Source organism: Felis catus, chromosome C2 (genome assembly GCF_018350175.1).
Source record: "Felis catus isolate Fca126 chromosome C2, F.catus_Fca126_mat1.0, whole genome shotgun sequence".
NCBI classification, from domain to species: Eukaryota; Metazoa; Chordata; class Mammalia; order Carnivora; family Felidae; genus Felis; species Felis catus.
This window is the reverse complement of record NC_058376.1, coordinates 132,694,416-132,711,939: the sequence shown is the minus strand read 5'-3', so window position 1 is coordinate 132,711,939 and position 17,524 is coordinate 132,694,416. Positions and strand designations below refer to the sequence as shown.

Genomic DNA, 17,524 nt, shown 5'->3' with positions numbered 1-17,524 from the left:
ATAAATTTTGTACTTTCAGGATTCGATTTATAGATTTTCTTGAAATAGGTTATGCCTAAAATGACTATATCACTACCAATAATCCTTTACCACTGCTCCCACAGACTGGTTATTGGGTGTGTTGCTCAGCAGAATCTACATAAATTCCACTGAGAGGTCACACACATAAACACACACACATGCACATTGAGATTACCCAAAGTTCTCCTGCCCTTAGAAAATTACATTAAATGTTAATTCTTGCACAAAAATCAAAAGAGCAACAGTGTTCAGCCCATACTATTTAGGATTTGTGGTTTTATTTTAAGCCAGTGTACTTTTTCTTTAGAGGTGTACTACTACTAAAGTGAATTAAATCATTAGTTTTCTCATGTCATATCAATGGTTTAGAGCCATAGCTACTAATATTTATTGCTTAAACGTTTAATTCTCAGTGTCTACACCAAGCAGCCTAATGTATAGAAAGAACATGAGCTTTGGGGTCCAAAAGACCCAGTCTAAATCTTGGAGTTTCTATATTATACCTCTTTGAGCCTGAGCAAGTAATTGCCAAGCAAAATCTTCTTTATCTGTAAGATTAGAAAGAAACGTACTTCTTAGAATTGTGGGGAAAACAGATCATGGGTATAAAAGAATCTAGCACTGTTTCTTAGAGCCTCTGTTTCCTTAAAGAATCAGAATCCCAGAGATCCTGTTTAATGCCATCATTTATTGACTCAGTGATTTGTTCCCTGAGAACTTTGTGGAAGCTATAAGCCACAGTAACCATTTTAGGATACCAGAGGCATCCTTTCAATAAGTGATTGTTTTGGAGGCTTAAATAGTAGCATTAAAGATTTATTTTTCTAAGTTGTGCTCATTTAATTCCCAGGTATAGGTTGAATAATAATTCCCAGGTATAGGTTGAATAAGGCATGATTTCATATATAATTCTGGCAAAGCAAGTATGAAATATTTTCTAAAAGAAAACACAAAATGCCATAGTTCCATATTACTATTATTCAGTAATATGTGTCTGTTGCTTTGTTTTTTTGATGATGACTTACTAATTTCCTATCAGCGCCCCCAGGGAAAGTTATTTATATTTTGGAATTTTTGATACCTGACATTGGTTTTCTGCTATCCAAGAGCGATATAAGTATTTATAACTCTCCTCTGCCTTAATGTCCCTCTGTCTTCAGTTTCAATAAATATTAGAAAAATACGTAAAATCTTTCTTGACTCATTCTACTCATTCTTTTAGTCACCCCCATTGTCCTAGTGTCTGCATTCTTTATAGACAGTCATGACTCAAATACATAGTTGCTGTCACAAGAAACATGTACTAAATATTAATTTAATGTACTAAATATTAATAAAATTCTCTTTGCCAGTTGAAGAGAAATAGGGCTGTCTTTGAGCAAGATGGTTAAGGATCTCCTCCATACCCATGTGGTATGTATAAGAGAAGGAAAAGATTGGGGGGGGTGGTTTTTTCTGATTATACATGAAGAAGAAATCCTCTTCATGCCTGTTCTCCTGAGATAACCACTATTAACCTGAATATTTCTGTGTGTGTATGTAGATCATTTCATGTCCATCATAGTCTAATCAAAGTTAAAGCCTTGGTATGTGCCTTTCCTTAGCCTTTTCTGTGTTCATGTAATTGTATATAAATGTTTTTATGAGTATATATATTTCACTGAGATCCACTTCTAAGGTGATAGTTGGCATTTTTCACAAAAATGGTATATTTTGACTTCTAATATCATTGTTTTGAACTTTATGTAAATGGCATCATACAGTTCTTTGTGTAGAAGCTTTATAATCCTTAGATTTCTTCCCAAGTACTTAATACTTTTATTGCCAAAATAAACCTATCTTTAAATTTCCTTTTGTTGTGGTACAGAGAAAATACATTTAGCTTTTGTACATGACTTTATATTCAGCAGGCTTGTGTAACTCATTTTGAAAATGTATGTAAGACAACATTGGGTTTGATAGTGGCTCTGCTACCTGTTGTGAGACTCAGGGCAAGTTACTTCACATCTCTCTACCCATTTTGTCTGTGAAATGGGGGAAATAGTCTGACCTAACTCAAATGGCCAAATAAGGTGTAGGATATCTGAATGCCTAGAACAGTATCTCTAATCTTCCGGTAAAGAATAGCTGTATTTTTTAAACTATACTTGATATCTTTTTCTTTTTTCTTCTTTGATAAGAACAGACACTATTATACACCATAATGGGAGAAAATAGAGGAAGGAGGGCCTCTGGGAACAATGCCACATTCCCTGCCCTGGGCTGAGTGGGTCTTACCAAGAGCTCTGACCCGCCATGGGACTCATGGGTGGTAGGGGAAGAGTTCGAAATGTACTCTGGTTTAAATTATGTGCTTAACTGGAATGATACTTAATTTGTCTAACATATTAAATGAAGGAAACAAAATATGTAATAGTAAGAGCAGTTTATTACTTAGCTGTTTCACCATGAATATTGCTCCAGGTTTTGCATACAGCTTATGTTAAGGGAAAGAGAGATTAAAGAGAATATTCATCTTAATTTTTTTGACTTGTATAAAATCAGTGTGTGTGCTAATTTACAATTTCAGAAAAAGAAAAATTAGACTTTCTCCCCTCCATTTTATTTGCAAATTAAATGTGAGGTCCAGATATTCGAGATCACATAATGTGTGGTTCAGTATTTTGTAAGCACCCAGGTTAAAGTATCACTCTAATTCATTAATTCCTGTGCTAAGGCATTCGGTAGCATGAAAGGAGCACTGGATAAAAAGAAAACCTAAGGTCTAGTCCTTGCTTTGCCATTTACTAGCCAAAAGATTTGGAACAAATGATTTGATTTTCGTGAGCCACAGTAATTTTTCCAGTTGTTAAAGGTAATGCTCATCTCACAAAGTAGTTAAGAAATTTTATATTGCTTAGCAAAATCTAAAAGGCATGCCAGTAGAAGGAATTTTATCATTTTGAATCAACCGTTAGCCTTTGTTTTGTTACAGGAGACCAATTATCTGAATAATGTGAATGTAAAAAATAATAAATAATATGATAAGAACTACCTACTGCATCTGTAACACTTAAATTATTTGAAACCATTCACTGCTTGGAAGGCAGCTACGCTCACCGCTATACCACCAACACTGCACTAATGCTGTATATTTGGACTAGTCACTATGGATAATGCCTTGAGATGTGCTTTCCTACTTCAGAAAGTAAACATGAACTTACCTACTTGTTTTGCCTTCCTTAAATAAATCTTTTTTTCAGTACTCATATATCAGAAGTTATCTTAAAATAGTTTGTTCCACGGATAGAATCTTCCTGGTACTCAGGTCTCGGGAGAACTATTTCTGCGCTCTCTCGCTCTCGCTCTCTCTCTCTCTCTCTCTCTCTCTCTCACCCTCTCACCTAGAGAACTTGATTAAAGATAGATATGCCCTTGTGTGAAATGTTTGTGCCTGCAAAGCAGTGAGACTGTCCTCCAGCCCTGCAGATCTTTTATGCATTCCAGTGAGCATTGACCTCTGAGTTGGATACCTAGGAAAACTGGGTACAGTTTATGCCCTGCCTAGAACAATTTGTACAGGCTCCTCAGAGCTAATTTATGAACACCAAAAAATACCAGTCTTCTTACCTTAGAGTCAGATTGAGTTTGTTTGTTTGTTTGTTTGTTTGTTTTAATCACAATGATACCCAGTTCACCATGTTTGACTAATAATTTTAGCTGCACATAAATATAAAAATCCCACTTAAAAGCATAGACATTTGCTACCATTGAGGATAGTATAATAAATATAGATTCTGCAAGTAATTCCTAGGGGATTGAAAGGATTTTAAGCAATTCAGTATTAAAGAAATAAGGGTTGGCATTGAAAAGAATAGCCTGGGTAGATAATAGATAATATAGATAGATAAGAGATAGATGATAGTTATGTGTATGTATGATATAGTTACTGAAAGACCAATTACATTGCTTTAGAGTTTTGTTTTTGTGTAACTTCAGTATGCTTTTGGAAATTCGAATTTTTTCATAGTTTTTTTTTTATTTTTTGTGTATATTTAACATACAGTGTTAAATTAATTTCAGGTGTACAATTTAGTGATTAAACTATTCCATACATTACCCATTGTTCATCATGACAAGTGCACTCCTTAAGGAAACTTCAGTTTTTAACAAGGAATATTTGACTATAAATTGTCCCCCAGTAGTTGTATTAATATTTAGTTAATATTGCAGTCAGTATTGCAATATTAGACAAATTATCAATGAATAATTATGAACTTGGAATTTGAGACTGAATGGAGTTTAGCTTCCTTAGTTGGATTTCTGCCCTCCCCCCCCCATCTGTCAAATGAATAAACAGAGGCCATTTCACCATAAAGTTGAAATTTCTATTTGATTTGCTCAAGATCACTAGTATATAACAAGTTCTACGGACAGATCTTTTAATTTCTAATTCAGTGCTCTTTGTTGCTGCAGTAACAATAACACGTAATAAAATTGTAACAAGTCATGAACCATATGATGCCTTTTAAAATTATTTTTCTCATGTTTTAATCGCACAGAAACGAAGTAAATCTACCATGGGAAGGTCTTGTTACCACCATACCACTTTCTACTGAGAACACCCTTCTCAGTCCTCTGATTCGAGATCATTGAAATCTGACCTTGTTTTCCTGAGATTTTTTTTTTATATCCTTTCTTCAGCTTCCTAATGAGATCTTACACTCACTGTGTGTTCCAGATACGTCAGCAGTAATATTGCCAACATTGGATGTTCACCACCACTAAGTTTAATCCTGTCAGATATTGTTTGAGTGGAATAGGTGGTGCCATACATAGTGACTGTGTAAAAGACAGCCCGCAGGTACACCGAGCTTATTGACAGACTCTGGAGATACTCACTCTGAATGAATTTTCTTCATTCTTATGAACATTTTGCTTGTATTCTTACGATAGTTACAGTCAATGTCATTTAAAGACAAATTTATGTAGTGTAGATATATTTATGATTTTTACATTACTCAAGAAAAGAATTGTAAGAAATTGTAATTGTAAAAAAATAGTTTTTAGTTGCAGGCTGTTTTAATCCTTGGTAAAATGCAAGATTTAGAATTTTGAATGTGTTATTACTATATATAGGTGCCTGGAATACTTATTAAGAAATGATGCAAATCCAGGGATCCGTGACAAGCAAGGATACAATGCAGTTCATTATTCAGCTGCTTATGGTCACCGTCTATGTCTTCATCTGGTAAGAGTCCTGAATTCTTGTGGAAGGACTAATGTGATTTTATATTCTAATAACATATGAAAATGAGAATAAATGAATCAAGATACAAACTCTATCACTTTTTAATATTTTTAGAACCTATATACCTCTTAAATTCATACTTGCCTCAGTATCTCGCATTCCCTTTTCCCTTTCAAAAAGAAAGGAGAGAAGGGGAAAGTGGGTGATGGGCATTGAGGAGGGCACCTGTTGGGATGAGCACTGGGTGTTATATGGAAACCAATTTGACAATAAGTTTCATATTTAAAAAAAAAAGAAAAGGAAAGAAAGGAGAAAATTAGATCTCTGGAGAGGGCTACTTATGTCCTTCCCTTATATTACCACATCACATTGGTGTAGCATTTCTCTTCCTTTAAATAAATGTTTTCTAGAAATTTCTAAAGAACTGTAACCATGTCTTCTGTGAGAGGAGGCCTTTTTTCCCACATGTTTAGAGTTTTGAAAAGCCCATTCTTTTTACAGCCTCTCCTGGTAGGGGAGACAATACTGCAAAGGAACTTTTTATTTCAGTTATGGTCTCATCCTTGAGTATATGCACCATTCACTCCATTTTGCCAAATCAAAGTCAAGTTAAAAGATTCTGAAGTGTGTAACAAATGCTTCAAGTGAAAGGTTTCTTTATTTAGATTTACCTTATAAATTGTATTAAACTTCGCTTCCCCTCAAAGAGAGTGAGTATTAAAGATTGAAAAAGCAGGTTGACATATTCAATATAGCACTTAAAACCTGCTATCAGAAATAACAGGTATTTTCTTAGGTTACTATGTATTTTGTAGACTAATATCTTAGACCCATGAATGTAGATTGTGGTCTGTTATACACTTGTTTATTTAAAAGACTCAATCTTGGGAGACAAAGGAAGCACAAGTTCAGAATAGAATTTAACAGAAGCCTTGTATAAATAGACCTGTAGTTAACATTTATCTCTAATATATATGAATACTTCCTAAGCTAAATATTCTTATTTTAAATTTTATTTCAGATTGCAAGCGAAACTCCTTTAGATGTTGTAAGTAATAATCAATATCCCCTTTACTATTCAGAGTATTATTTCTTTGCTGTCACTAGAGCTGAAGCCTGTTTTACACATTCCTAAGAACAAACATAGTGACAGAAATCATATGTGCAGGGGATGGGAAGGGGGTTTTTACTTGGTGGTGAGTAAATAGCATTTCCCTCAAGCTAGTTTATAGCCCTCCCTCAGAGTTCTTATTCTGTGGTACTTACCACACATGCGTGATGATCTATTGTGTAAGGTTGCTGAGTGGAGTTTTTCATAATATAATGGACTAAGATTTTAAAATATAATGGTTCAAGTGTCAATTTTTACTCTAAAATTGATTTAAACTTGGGGGAGAGGGAGCAGGAATAACTGCTAGAATATATCCAAAAGTACCATTTCTGACATTTCAAATGCTTTTCCTTCCCAGTTAATGGAAACCTCGGGGACAGACATGCTGAGTGATTCAGACAATAGAGCGACAATAAGCCCTTTACATTTGGCTGTGAGTACTACCTTCACAGCCAACTTGATGGCTGGTTTACTGAAAATATCTCATGTATGTTTGTTTGACTTAAACTAGTACCCATGTATGATGGTCCATGTATGATGATCATGAAATTAAAACTTAAGAATTTTTTTTAAATTCAGAGACTTCTTGAGTGCACTTTGTTATGTTTTGTTTTATTAAAAAAAAAAAAAATTGTGGTCTTTGGATTTCCCCCAAAGGCCTGCTCTAAGGGAGAAAATATACCTGTGATGTGAATTTAAAAAAACACTGCCCTTGGGGCGCCTGCATGGCGCAGTCGGTTAAGCGTCCGACTTCAGCCAGGTCACGATCTCGCGGTCCGTGAGTTCGAGCCCCGCGTCAGGCTCTGGGCTGATGGCTCAGAGCCTGGAGCCTGTTTCCGATTCTGTGTCTCCCTCTCTCTCTGCCCCTCCCCCGTTCATGCTCTGTCTCTCTCTGTTCCAAAAATAAATAAACGTTGAAAAAAAAATTAAAAAAACAAAACAAAACAAAACAAAACACTGCCCTAAAGGAATGGCTTCTAACTTGCTAAACAGAACTGTATTTTCTGTAGTATTTCTACAACTTTTTGCTTACTTTTTGATCTTGGAGCACTAAGTGTGTGCTCACTGGTCCTTCAGTTATTCATGCTATAGGATTTGGGGCACCTGGGTGGTTCAGTCAGTTAAGTGTCCACTCTTGGTTTTGGCTCAGGTCGTTGTCTCGCAGTTCATGAGATTGAGCACTGTGTCTGGCTCCATGATGACAGTGCAGAGCCTGCTTGGGATTCTCTGTCTCCCTCTCTGTGTCCCCCCCCCCTCAAAAATAAATAAACTTATAAAAAAAAGAAACCTCTGAATTTTTCCTCTTAATGATTAGTCCCTAAGAGGAGAAGGTTAGCGAAGTGTAACAATTCTTTAAATCAAATGTGGGAATGAATTACTTTAGGAAATTTCAAGCAGGGCCCAGTCTAGTTCTTTTTGTGCTACAAGAAGAGTCTATTTTTGGAACAGAGCACATTAACAGTTGTTGGGGGTGAGAAAGAGACTAAGAGTCAGGAGACTCCGATACAGTCACCGGCTTTTTGGGAGACTTCTGGTTTTAAATATAGTAAAATGCTTATAAGGAGGGTGTATACTTAAGTTAATGGATCACTACAAGTTCAGTGATCCATTTAATTGTTTCTTCTTATATATGCTATTATTTTTTATAATACTCTCCTTGCGTATTTCGTAACACCAACACACGTTCATTGAATTTCCTTGCCCTTTTCCCCACTAGTACTTCCTGCCATTTCCTAAATAACTAGGGAGGCATGCTGCAGCTTCTTGCTTCCTTGCCCTGTGGATCTTTGGAAATACTATGTACTCTCCCAGACGTGCCCAGTAAATAAGTCCTGTGAAAGGGCAAAGCCAGCGTGGAGAAAACAGCCATTTTACTGTTGGTGGCGAGAGATGCAGTCTGAGCAGATGGCAAGGCAGTTCTTCCTGCTCCGTCACCACCATTCTTACACTAGCACTGTCCCTTCCTGAGCATCTACTAGGTGCCACACTAAGCATTTTGCCAAGTTTATGAATACGTTACCTCAGAAACTATAGGTTTTTTGTTTTGGGGTGGGGGGGTTGCTAGGTTTTTACTCCATGGCTATCATGAATAGTGGTGCAAAATATGAACATGGCTATGCTAAATAGTGGTTTTAAGCTGAAATGGAACCAATTTTGTTAAAATTTAGTAAATTAGGCTCAGTGAACTGTGATTATATCACCACTTTCACATTATATATCTGTTCCTAGGAGGTTTTCAGAAATGACTCGAAGTGCTTTTTTACCCTTCCAAACTCACCCCATCCAAGACACCTTAATGCTGTGAAAACACACCAGCTTGGGGCTTAAGGAAACTGGTCTTGGTTCTTATCTTTGTACATACTCTGTGTACAAATTCGTTGTCTCAGTCCTATACAAGGACATCTGACGGGAGGCTCTCTGGCAACTCGTCATGTCTTCTTGTCATCCTTATTGTGTCTCTTCTTGTTATACACTCTAGTGTCTTATGTGTATGCTGTATCTCTCACATTTCTTTCTGATAATAACATCATCTCATTGACCAGGTTATTACGGAACAAGATTAGATGTGATCCTAGGATGGTAGAGTTCCATAATCTCCAGTTACTTTAATCTTCGAGGTGGTCAAGAAACTCTGTAGGTAGTGAGAAACATCAAAGAGACCAGTAAGGCCCAGAGCAACTTTACCTCTTTCTGGTACTTTCCGACATTTTCTGCAAGAAATAACTTTACAGCCCTTTGCTGCAGTGTGGGGCCCATTTCTGGCTAAGTGGATGTTTTCAGAGTTAGCTCAAGTATGGTACAATTTTACATTTTTCAGTTCCCAGTGAAAAGTTCACCTGTGATAACAAACTGCTAAGCTGTAGGTCTGAATGGTGTCAGAAATGACTTGTAAAAGTCCTTTAGCTACAAAGTGGTAATATGAGTGAACTAGAGACAACATTCCTTTTGTGCCAGAACTGGTCTTGTTAATTGCTTTAGGTCTTGCTCAGCATCTAGTCCAACGAGAGTAATAGATGTTCAGTTGATGTGTTGGTTTTTGAAATGAATTACCTGGAAAGCTTCTTCCTCAACTGTGATAAAGAAGAGGACTTCATTCTGACAAATCTTTAAAAATTTTCGTGTTCTCTTTGTACAGCTAAGACAGAACTTGGCACATGGCAGTTACTCAAGCCAGATTTAGTCTGTCTGTTTTTGTGCTAAAACAAATGTTTATTTTTTTAGATATAGCATGTTATGAGGTAAGGATAGTTACTTTAATTTGAGAAATCAGAAGACTTAAGTATTAACTTCAGTTGCTGGCCATCTCTATAATTTAAGTATAGTCAAATTTTATCAGGGAGTTAATTGGAGCACTGAATTGTGATTAAGAACACAGGATTTGAGGGGTGCCTGGGTGTCTCAGTCAGTTAAGCGTGCGACTTCGGCTCAGGTCATGATCTCACAGTTCGTGAGTTTGAGCCCTGCGTCGGGCTCTGTGTTGACAGCTCAGAGCCTGGAACCTGCTTTGGATTCTGTGTCTGTCTCCCTCTGTCTCTGCCCCTCCTCCCCCGCTTATGCTCTGTCTCTCTCTTTCTCAAAAATAAATAAACATTAAAAAAAAAAACTTTTAAAAGAAGAAAAAAAGAACACAGGCTTTGGAATTATAGACTTAGGATGAAAGTTTTAATTGGATCTGTGTTACACTTTCATTGAATGCTATGAATCAGAAAGTTGTATACTAGTGATAAAATCACCTGTCATTTGAACATTTATTTTCTGCAGTATACCTGTTCTCTAACATATACTCTAACGTTGTACTATTTGGTTATTAGAAATACTTACAGTTAAGTTTTCTGAATTCTCAATAATGCAAGTTTTGGATTATCTCAAATATAATAATAATGTGAAGACAAGTTTACTTCCTTTGTTTTCAAAGACATCTGAGAAGTCAGTCTAAATATGTATTTTTTTTTAATTTATATTTTTATTTATTCCTAGGCCTATCATGGTCACCACCAAGCACTGGAAGTGTTGGTACAGTCTTTGTTAGATCTTGATGTGAGAAACAGTAGTGGAAGAACACCCTTAGATCTTGCAGCCTTTAAGGGCCATGTTGAATGTGTGGATGTACTCATTAATCAGGGAGCCTCCATTTTAGTAAAAGATTACGTTTTGAAGAGAACACCTATACATGCAGCAGGTATGTCAAATATTACGCATGATTTTATTTACCACTTTCTATCTAATATTCTTTTCTTTTTCAATTTTTCGTATGTTATACTCCTGGTAATTATTTTAATAATCTTGACTTTGAAAGGTCGAATGATTTTTCTCTCAGGGAAAAGCCAACAGCACGATTATAATTGCTTTAAAAAATCATTGTCTACCTTAGAAGTTGGATTTATGTAATAGTCTAACTTCTGAAGTACTTTATCAACAAAACAATACAATATTTTTTACTTCCTTTTGGTGGAAATTATTTTGGATTAGTATGTGCTTTCATTTAACGGTTAACAATTTTGACTTATTGTACCAGAGTACTATATTTAACGTGTATTCACACAGGAGTTATAGAGCACCTACTTTATGCAAGATCTACTCCACGGTGTGATTTTGTGATGTTGCAAATGTGTCAGAATGCAAAATTGTGTAACCATGTCATTGTGAGGACTTGGTAGCTGTGTATCTCTAGCAGATACAGATTCCTGACTCTCCACAGGAATTACTACAAGTCAGTATTCATTTTAAATAACTAAGACTAGGGGTGTCTGGGTGGCTCAGTCGGTTAAACGTCCAACTTGAGCTCAGATCACGATCTCAGGGTTCATGAGTTCAAGCCCCGCATTGGGCTCTCTACTGACAGTGCAGAGCCTGTGTCAGATCCTCTGTCCCCCTCTCTCTACCCCTTCTCCTCTCTCTCTCTCTCTCTCTCTCTCTCTCTCTGTCTCTCTTTCTCTTTGAAAAATAAAAGCATTTAAAAAATTAGAAACTAAATACATAAATATATAAATAAATAAAACTAACTTAAAAAAGGGTAGGAGGTGCCTGGGTGGCTCAGTGGGTTAAGTGTCTGACTCTTGATTTCAGCTCAGGTCATGATCTCACAGTCGTAAGATCAAGTCCTGCCTCAGGCTCTACACTGACAGCACAGAACCTGCTTGGGATTCTCTCTCTTTCTCTTTCTCTCTCTCTTTCTCTTTCTGCCCCTCCCCTGCTTGTGCTCTCTCACATTCTCCCTCTCTTACTCTCTCTCTCTCTCTCTCTCTCTCTCAAAATAAATAGACTTAAAAGAATAAAACAAATAAGACTGGTCCACTGGAAGGAATCCTAGCCAAGTATTTTTTTTTCACCCCCCCACTACTGAATTTTGCAGAGGATTTAATTTACCTGAAAACCTTACTATTTTCTTCTTTATATGATTAGATACATTTCACTTAGTCTGTTTTTGTAGAGTGATTTTTAAGAACCACATTTTAATATGGGTTTTGAACTTTACTTCTAGTCCTTTAGGAAACTTGCCTTTTTGAAGACTAGGTAGGTAGGTGACACCCTCTGTTGCTCCAGAGCAGCCTTTCAGAAACTGTTAGATATTTAAGCAGGACTCAAAAACAAAAAATTTTTAAGTGGAATAAAATGCCTATAATTGTGTGTATATTGTTATATGGTAAGAATTAAGTCAAAATGCTGCCATTTTCTGTTATCTTATTCTGAAAAAGAATGAAGTTATACATCATTCTGCAACTGAAAAATTATGCCGTAAGCACAGATCATTTGAAGAGCTGATTTAAAGCTTTTATGGAGTGGTTTGCACTCTTATAGATAAATATTGAACCAAGACACTAGCCAGTCCCTCAGAAGTAGCTAACCAATGTCATATAGTCTATAAATTCTATCCAGTGAAACAGCTGCAGTTTACTGTTGGTGCCAACCTATTCAGTAAACACAAGCTTTGGTTCTACACATGTCTTTCAAATTAGGAGATTGCTAGGGAATACTGTACTCATAAGTCATGAAGAGAACACTGTAATCTTTTATTTTTTTTCTGAAAGTGAGCTGGTTTTCTCCAGTGGTACTATGTTTGATATTTTAGATATTGAACTTAGAAAACACAAAAACTCCTCAGTAGCTGCTGTGTACTGAGTGCAAGTGAGTCACTTAAAGAAACGGTGGGCTGGGACATCTGGGTGGCTCATTTGGTTGAGCATCCAACTCTTGATTTCAGCTCAGGTGATGATCCCAGGGTTGTGGGATCGAGCTCCGAATTGGGTTCTGAGCTGAGCATGGAGCTTGCTTAAGATTCTATTCTATTCTATTCTATTCTATTCTATTCTATTCTATTCTATTCTATTCTATTCTATTCTCTCTCAAATAAATAAATAAATAGCAGTTAAAAAAAATAAAGAAATGGTGGGTCAAACAATTTCCTCGACACATCCCCAGGTGGGATGCTTCAGTGACAGCTGTTATTGATTACTATGAGAGTTGCTGGCTGAGTGTGGCATAGAGATGTGGAGTGATGTTGTTACCACAAATCTTAATTGCTATTAGAATTTAATATAGCTGTTAGAAGTTACTGTAGAATATTAGGCACCTAGCTTGCTTTCACTAATTTGTCATTTCGAGGCGCTTGGGTGGCTCAGTTGTTTTAAACATCCGACTTTGACTCAGGTCATGATTTCGTGGTCTGTGAGTTTGAGCCCCATGTAAGGCTCTGTGTTGACAGCTCAGAAACTGGACCCTGCTTTGGATTCTGTCTCCCTTTCTGTCTTCCCCTCCTACACTGCAACGCCCGCGCGCGTGCGCTTGCTCTCTCAAAAATATTAAAAAATATTGTCATCTTTTAATTAGGAAGAATAGTGACAGATATTCCTTTTTGCATCATTACGTGACTTACATATTTCTTTCAACTTCAGATTTTATTATATTATGGGAAGGACCTGAGTTTTGCAGAGGATTTAATTTACCTTAAAAGCTTATTATTTTCTTTTGATTATTTCTACTTTATACCATTGCCCATTTTATGTATTTGGACATATAAATGCATTCTTTAGAGAGATCACTTTTTCTTTTATTGTATATGTATCAGTTGGAATTCTCATAGTACCCAACTAAAAGGTGGCATAAGTGACAAGAGTTTTAACCTCTTACATAAAATGTTCAGAGGTAGAGTCAGTTCCAGGATTGACTGATTCAGCAGTGGTATCAGAACTCTCTATTATTCTCTTGCCTTTGCAGTCATGGCACAGAATGGCTACTGCTTCTTTATGGTATCACCTCTGAAATCAGGAAAAGGAGGAGGACTTGTCATTATCAGGGATAAAAATATTTCCCAGAAGCCTTCAGACTTAGCATCTCAGTGGTCAGAACTGGATCAGCGCTTATCTTGGAAGCTGTCATTGGCAGAGAACAGAGTTGTGATGGACTTGATCTAATCATGGTTTCATCCCTTGGCTGAAGCCATTCCCTTGACCACATTGCCACCACCAAAACCAGATAAAACGAGCGTTATAATACCAGGGCAGATGGTGAGGGATGGCTATGGCCATGATTAGCCATGAGGAATTGATACCTGTAGTCAGTTCCACCAACAAAGGCAATATAAAACTTTGTATCTATATATTTTTCTCTTAGACTATTAAATTCAATGAAACTATCCCACAGTTATATCCAGAAAATGTGCTCTATGATAGAAATTTTCTATTTTATCATTGTAATTACTGAAATTTTAAAATACCACTTTACAGCAACAAATGGTCATTCAGAGTGCTTACGGCTACTAATAGGAAATGCAGAACCACAGAATGCAGTCGACATTCAAGATGGAAATGGACAGTAAGTTTTAATAATTTTTAAATTATTTTTAAGATGTGTGTTAATCTTCATACTTGTAACCCTAAAAGTCTGTCATACTATGTAACTGAGTAACAACAAATACAGTTTTCTCACTTTAAGTATACTTTAGAAGTTGTATCACAAAAAGGCGTATTTAGAAAACAGGAGTTTGTTTTTCATGGAGTAGTCTTAAGTTGTAACGCTGAACCTATTATTACTCTTGTTGCTCAGGACTCCTCTGATGCTGTCTGTTCTCAACGGGCACACGGACTGTGTTTACTCACTGCTGAACAAAGGAGCAAATGTAGATGCCAAAGATAAATGGGGAAGGACAGCATTGCATAGAGGGGTAAGCAAAAATATTCCCATTGCCTTTCAAAAATTTCTTAGGATCTCCTTTTGCCTAAAACTGAACTAGGCTATGTTTATTCTTCTTCATTAAATTTCTCCCAGATAGTCTTTACTCTTTCTTTTAGTATTATAGTTTTTGAGTGCGAATTTTAAACAGCTGTAAAACACAACTTAATCCAGGAAACAACAATGTTGGAACAAAATTTTAAAAACCTAAGACATAAGTAGAATTAATGTCAATTTTACTTTTTCTCATCACAACTATTTTCTTACACATTTTTGTCTTTTTCACCTTTGAAACCTTTCACCTTTTTACCTTGTTTTCACTGATTTATAAGTTCCTTTGTTCCTGTTTTTTGTAATATGTGTATTTTGACAAAGTTAATGCTTTAGATAAACTTTCAGGCAAATTTCAATAAAAATATTGAATTACTCAAAAAATGATAAATGCTTTGATTGATGGTAGGATATGGGAAATACGGACTTCAAAAGTTTTTAATTAGCAAAAATTGGCATGTTACCCAAGATGACATATTCAACTACCTGCAAATAATTTTTCTTTCAGGCAGTTACAGGCCATGAAGAATGTGTAGATGCATTACTTCAACATGGTGCTAAGTGCTTATTTCGAGATAGCAGGGGCCGGACACCTATACACTTATCAGCTGCCTGTGGACACATTGGTGTTCTTGGAGCCCTTTTGCAGTCAGCAGCATCTGTGGATGCAAATCCAGCCATAGCAGACAATCATGGATATACAGCACTTCATTGGGCTTGCTACAATGGTTAAGTATACACATGCAAATCTACATTAAGTACCATTAATGCACCAAGTAGAGACAAGAAACTCTAGTATATAGCACTCTGATATTCATGAATATTTGTAAGGCAAAGTGTAAGATCGGTAGGAAGCATAGACATCATCTACTACATAGTTCTAGCTTACTCCTATCCCTTGTCATGCTAAAGCCAAGACATTAGTTTGTCAAAGATCTTTTGAGATAAGCTTTCACTAAGTCTGAATTTTTTCTAAATCTTTGCTTCAACAGGTATTTTGCATTTTTAACATACTTTTATAACATGTGTGATGTCTTTTGTATAGTATGCTTGTAGTTTGATTATGTTCTTTTACTTTCTAAGTGCACTTGTGTTAGGCAAAAAAAGGTGGAGAAAATGAAACTGTATCACATTCTGAACCGAAATCTGTGCATGTTTTCAGAGCATATTGCGAGATAAGATCCTTATGTCAATAGTAACATGTATGCTCAACATTTTAAGGGAATAAAATTCTAGCAGATCACAGAAGTAGAAACTTCAGAAACTTTTATTGTGAACTTTGCTGCATAGTTAGAACACACATACTTTTAGCTTCCTAGAGGCTCACAGCCAGATACTCCTTTTATAGGTAAGCTCACTTCACTCAGAGAAGTATAGAGCTATGTTTAAGGTATAAATGTTCAAAATGGAGTTTGGCGTATGAAAGATCACTAAAATAAGTAATGAGGCATGTTGAGAGAGAATGATTTTTGCCTTGTGTAGGGCCACAGATTTGATCATGTTATAAAATGCTAAGATACATGACATACATTCCAGACATCAGTTCTGTCAAATTTTGGGCTTTGGGCTTAGCCAGGGATATGAAGATTTTTATTTGTTTTGAATTTCATTGCAGCATTCAGATTACTATTAGTTGTGAGGAGCATACCTAGAAAAAACTAGTTCATAATCATAACAACTTTCCCTCAAAATGTTAAGAAAATATAAATTGCCTCTTGATATAAATGTTGACGTGCTTAAAAAAGTTAAGTATAGTATCTGTTCTAAAATTCAGCTGTCTGCTTTATGAGAGAGTTTAGGTTTCTCTCTTTCTGTACTGTGCTGCTTCATGGTTCTTCACTGGAGCCATTTTGAGGTTTTTGGTTTTTGTTTTTGTTTTTGTTTTGTTTTTAACTTACTTTGAGAGAGATAAAGAACAAGCGGGGGAGGGAGGGAGGAAGGGATGGAGGGAGGGAGAGAGAGAGAGAGAAAGAGAGAGAATCCCAAGCAGGCTCTGCACTGTCAGCGCAGAGCCTGATGTGGGGCTCAAACTCACAAACTGTGAGATTATGACCTGAGCTGAAACCAAGAGTCAGATGTTTAACCTACTGAGCCACCCAGGCACCCCCTACTTGAGCCATTTTGACAAATAATGTTATTGAGTTATGGTGAAAGAAGAGAAACCTGAATCTTGCAATATTATAGTTTAAATGTTTTCATAAGTATTTTATAGATGCAGTATTTGAATGCTCATATTAATCCTTGTGCCAGAATTGAGAGTTCTAATCTTTTGCTGTGAGAAAGTTTTGATCTCTTCTTAAGGATTGTTCTGTGATTACTGTTGGGCATCCATCATCTCTGGGTACTGATGGTACCATCAAAACTTGAATAGTTCAATGTATTACTAATTCACAAGCTTAGTTTAGTCAGTTTCATTTTTACTGCCTCAGATCCCTAGCCAGAACAGTTTTGTTGAAGATTAAAACCTTTGGGATTTTAGATTCTCTTTTTCCCTTTTAACTCAGTAAAGTTGGTATTTAATGAGTAGAGTGAAGTGGCCAAATATTCAGGCTGAAGTCCAGAGTCAAAAATGATACTGTATTTTGCCATTGGAATTTGATTTGTTTTTATGATGTAACTTGACATCTTCGCAAGTAGAGGAAAACCAAAACCATCTAATATAGTAGGGATACACCTTATGGATGTGAATTTTATTTAAGAAATGAAAGTGTTTTGAAGCAGACTTTTATTGCTTGATTTTTTTTTTAAACATATCAGAATTAACCATTGGAAAAATCACACAGTAAGCTATCTGTCCTCAGGCAGAGTATTTAGTGTGAATACACTGCTGTAACTATCCTTTGGAGAGTTGCTGTCTAGTACATTTCTTATCAGATCTTTATGAAGAACATGGTTTCCCTAAAGTGAGTTCCTGCTGTATTACTGCTGAATTTAGACTCTAA

The 17,524-nt window shown here is 36.2% G+C and overlaps 1 protein-coding gene across 8 annotated transcripts in view; it reads left to right on the top strand.

Annotated features, from left to right (window-relative positions):
- Window positions 1–17,524, top strand: part of ANKRD28 (ankyrin repeat domain 28) — a 202,150-nt gene that overhangs the window by 167,869 nt on the left and 16,757 nt on the right. For all 8 annotated transcript variants that reach the window (XM_045037635.1, XM_045037633.1, XM_045037631.1 and 5 more), the window contains 7 exons: window positions 5,140–5,251; window positions 6,273–6,299; window positions 6,721–6,795; window positions 10,341–10,542; window positions 14,087–14,174; window positions 14,406–14,523; window positions 15,091–15,310. In XM_045037635.1, the coding sequence (XP_044893570.1) occupies window positions 5,140–5,251; window positions 6,273–6,299; window positions 6,721–6,795; window positions 10,341–10,542; window positions 14,087–14,174; window positions 14,406–14,523; window positions 15,091–15,310 (842 nt within the window). The remainder of the gene's footprint in view (window positions 1–5,139; window positions 5,252–6,272; window positions 6,300–6,720; window positions 6,796–10,340; window positions 10,543–14,086; window positions 14,175–14,405; window positions 14,524–15,090; window positions 15,311–17,524) is intronic.